General features: G+C 49.8%; 1 protein-coding gene across 2 annotated transcripts in view; it reads right to left on the bottom strand.

The window, feature by feature from the left end:
- Ercc1 (ERCC excision repair 1, endonuclease non-catalytic subunit) overlaps nt 1-2,531 on the bottom strand; it is a 10,249-nt gene extending 7,718 nt beyond the window's left edge. The window contains exons 1-2 of one of the 2 annotated variants that reach the window (XM_031385554.1): nt 2,129-2,531; nt 1,644-1,755 (exon numbers count right to left, since the gene is read on the bottom strand). In XM_031385554.1, the coding sequence (XP_031241414.1) occupies nt 1,644-1,748 (105 nt within the window). In that variant the 5' untranslated portion in view covers nt 1,749-1,755; nt 2,129-2,531. The remainder of the gene's footprint in view (nt 1-1,643; nt 1,756-2,128) is intronic. The other variant, XM_031385553.1, reaches the window with a different exon arrangement.
- Between the last annotated feature and the right edge of the window lie 565 nt (nt 2,532-3,096).

The raw sequence follows: 3,096 nt of genomic DNA, 5'->3' as shown, positions 1-3,096 counted from the left end.
CTCAGAAATCCACCCGCCTCTGCCTCCCAAGTGCTGGGATTAAAGGCGTGCGCCACCACCGCCCGGCTAACATTTTAGATTCTTATCTTATTAGTATTGAGTGTTTTACCTGCATGTATACGCATGCACCATGTACATTCTTGGTTGTCCTCAGCGATCAAAAGAGGGCGTTGAATCCCCTGAAACTGGAATTACAGCCAGTCCGTAAGCTGTCATGTGGGTGCTAGGGAACTAAACCTGGATCCTCTCCAACAGCAACCAATGCATTTAACTGCCAAGCCATCTCTCTAGGACACCAATTTCTTTTTCTTAAAATATAAAGCTTTTAATCCTAGCACTTGGGAGGCAGAGAGAGGCAGATCTCTGTGAGTTCCAGAACAGCCAGGGCTACACAGAGAAATCAAGTCTCAAAAAAACCTAGAGAAATAGATAGATAGATAGATAGATAGATAGATAGACGGATAGATAACTTCCAATTCTTAAATGTCAGATCCAGGACCAGGGAGATGGTTCAGTGAATAGTGGTGCTTGACAACCTAGGCTTGAAGCCTGAAAGTCACCAGGTGGGAGGAGAGAACTGACCTCCACACAAACGCCCTGGCAAGGACACCCCAGGCCCATACTACATAAATACATATAAAAACAAAACAAAATAGTAACAAGAAAAAGGTCAGATCCAAATTCATATCTTGAAAATCCAGAATACTGGTCACACAGAACCCATAGCTGAGTTTGGTGTGATGAAATGCACCTGGAATGCCCTATCACTTGAGATGGAGGCAGGAGGATTGCTGCAGGTTTTAGATCATAACAAGGCTCAAGAAAGAAGGAAAGAAAGAAAAAAAGAAAGAAAGAGAGAAAGAGAAAGAAAGAAAGAAGTGAAGAAAGAGGGAAGGAGGGAGGGAGGGAGGCGGGCGGGCAGGCAAGATGGCTCTGTGGGTAAAGGTACTTGCCAGCTTCATGACCTCAGTTCAATCCTGAGGATCTACACAGTACAAGGATAGAACCAAGTCCCACAGGTTATCTTCTGACCTTCACAGGAGCTTCGCAGCTCTCACCCATGTGTGCTCACATAGCATAAAGACATGCTTTAGAGGCTAGAGAGATGGTTTCTCAGTTAAGAGCACTGGCTGATCTTCAAGAGGATCGGGATTCCCAGCACAGACATGGAGGCTCAACACTCTTTCCAGTTCTAGAAGATCCAATGCCTTCTTCTGGTCTCTGCACATCTACAGGCGTGTAGTGAGCAGACATACACGCACACAAAACACCCACAGGTGTAAAATTAAAACAAACAAAAAACAAAAGGATGGTCCACTGCTATAATCCCAGCACTTGGGAAGTGGAGATGGGAGGAACTGGGTTCGAAGCTACACATCAATTGTAACCCCTAGCTACACATCAGTTTCAAAGCTAGCCCAGGAAACACATGACCCAATCTTAGACCCAAACTAAACAAACAAAAGCCATCACTGGCCATTGCCTAACTGCCAGCCTCTCTCTTAACCAACAGGCAAACCGAGGATTGCAGAGCATGGCAGGTTGTTTTTCCAAAACAACCCAAGCCTAAACCCACACCGTAGTCCCAGGGATCACTTACTGTCCCCTTTTAATCCCAAGAGCCCCCATGTCCTCGCCCTTACCCTTGCAGAAGGCACCTCGTCTTCATCCAGTGGGATAACAAACTTTTTCCTGGTGGGTGGTCCTGAGGGCTGTGGCCGACTTTCCTCGTTCTTCCCAGGATCCATCTGGGGCCTGAAAGGCGTGACGACATTGTCGTAGGCGTTTCCATATTCCAGAGGGAAACCTGGCTCACAGGGGTACCCCGCAAAAGGTTGCACGACTCGATAGCGTTAGGTTCCAGAAGAAGCAACCCGTGAGCCCGCCCCTTTCCTCCTGCTCACTCCGGATTGGTCCATGGACCATATAGACCCGCCTACCTGTCTATTACTCCTGCACCACACTCGCTCAGGGGCAGTTGGTCCCGCCCCCAGGGGTACACCTGGATGAGTTCGCTCCGCCCAGTCTCGGCCTAATCCCAGCCCCTTCTTCTGCTGCCAATCATCAATCCCCAGCCTCCATCCACCTGCCCCTCTCGGTCCTAGCTCTAAGCACTGCCAAAACTCACCTGCTCTTTCTCGATGCCTAGAAGAAAATACCACGGGGGGAACAGAGGCGACACAACACCAGCACCGCCAGCACGACCAGCGCGATCAGCGCGACCCCTGCTAGACTCACTTCCGGCCGCTCTGGCCCTCCGCTCCGTCTCGCTGCTCCCCAGGGGAGTTAGAGCGAAGAACTCTATTCGTGCTGCTCTCTATGGTTCTGGAGGACCGTTGTGGTTTGGGGCGGGTGGAAGCTTTGTGGATCTTGGTGCCTGGGAGACTTTGACTTCAAGTGGTTGTGTTCAAAGGCCCTCTTGAGTGCTTCCCAGACTCCAGACCCGGCTCAGTGAGGTGGGGTAGGGGAAGGAGAAAGGAAGAGAGAGAGAGGGAGACGGAGAGGGAGAGAGAGGAAAGGGAGGGAGATTTCAGAGGACGCCCTCCCTGTAAGTGTGGGTGGAGTCAGCCCACAGACAATTGACTCACTCTTTCTAAGCCATTCTCCACTTGCATCCCAAGCGGGGACTTGCCACTGACCTCTGTGACTTCTTTAGGGCTTAGAGTCCAGTGGGACAGTCAGACATGTTGCTACCCAAAGTGAGACAATCCAGAGCGAGCAAGGCCGGGAAGGGAGAGCCCTGAGGACATTGAGACCCGGTTAGGGGGAGCAACTGACCCAGCTGGGGTGTCAGAACACTGGGTGTCAGAACTGGCTTCCTGAAGGAAGGGACACCTGTGCTCCGAGACCTGGGCCCCATGGATGACTTAATATTACTCATTTCCTGGAAGGACGGTTTCACCCTGTTCCAACTTGTAGTTCTGTGATTGCTAAGGAAATAGGGCATCGTTTTGTGAGTTTAATGGTCTTACATGTTTTGTGTTCTTGCTCATTTCCTTTGCCCATTTCTTTTTCAAAGATTGGCTCATATCCTTTGCCCATTTTTTTTTCCGAAATGAGCAATTCAACAGTTTAAAATTAAAAAGGGGGAGGAAG

This window comes from Mastomys coucha, unplaced genomic scaffold (assembly GCF_008632895.1).
Source record: "Mastomys coucha isolate ucsf_1 unplaced genomic scaffold, UCSF_Mcou_1 pScaffold21, whole genome shotgun sequence".
NCBI lineage: Eukaryota > Metazoa > Chordata > Mammalia > Rodentia > Muridae > Mastomys > Mastomys coucha.
This window is presented reverse-complemented; position numbering and strand designations above follow the sequence as displayed.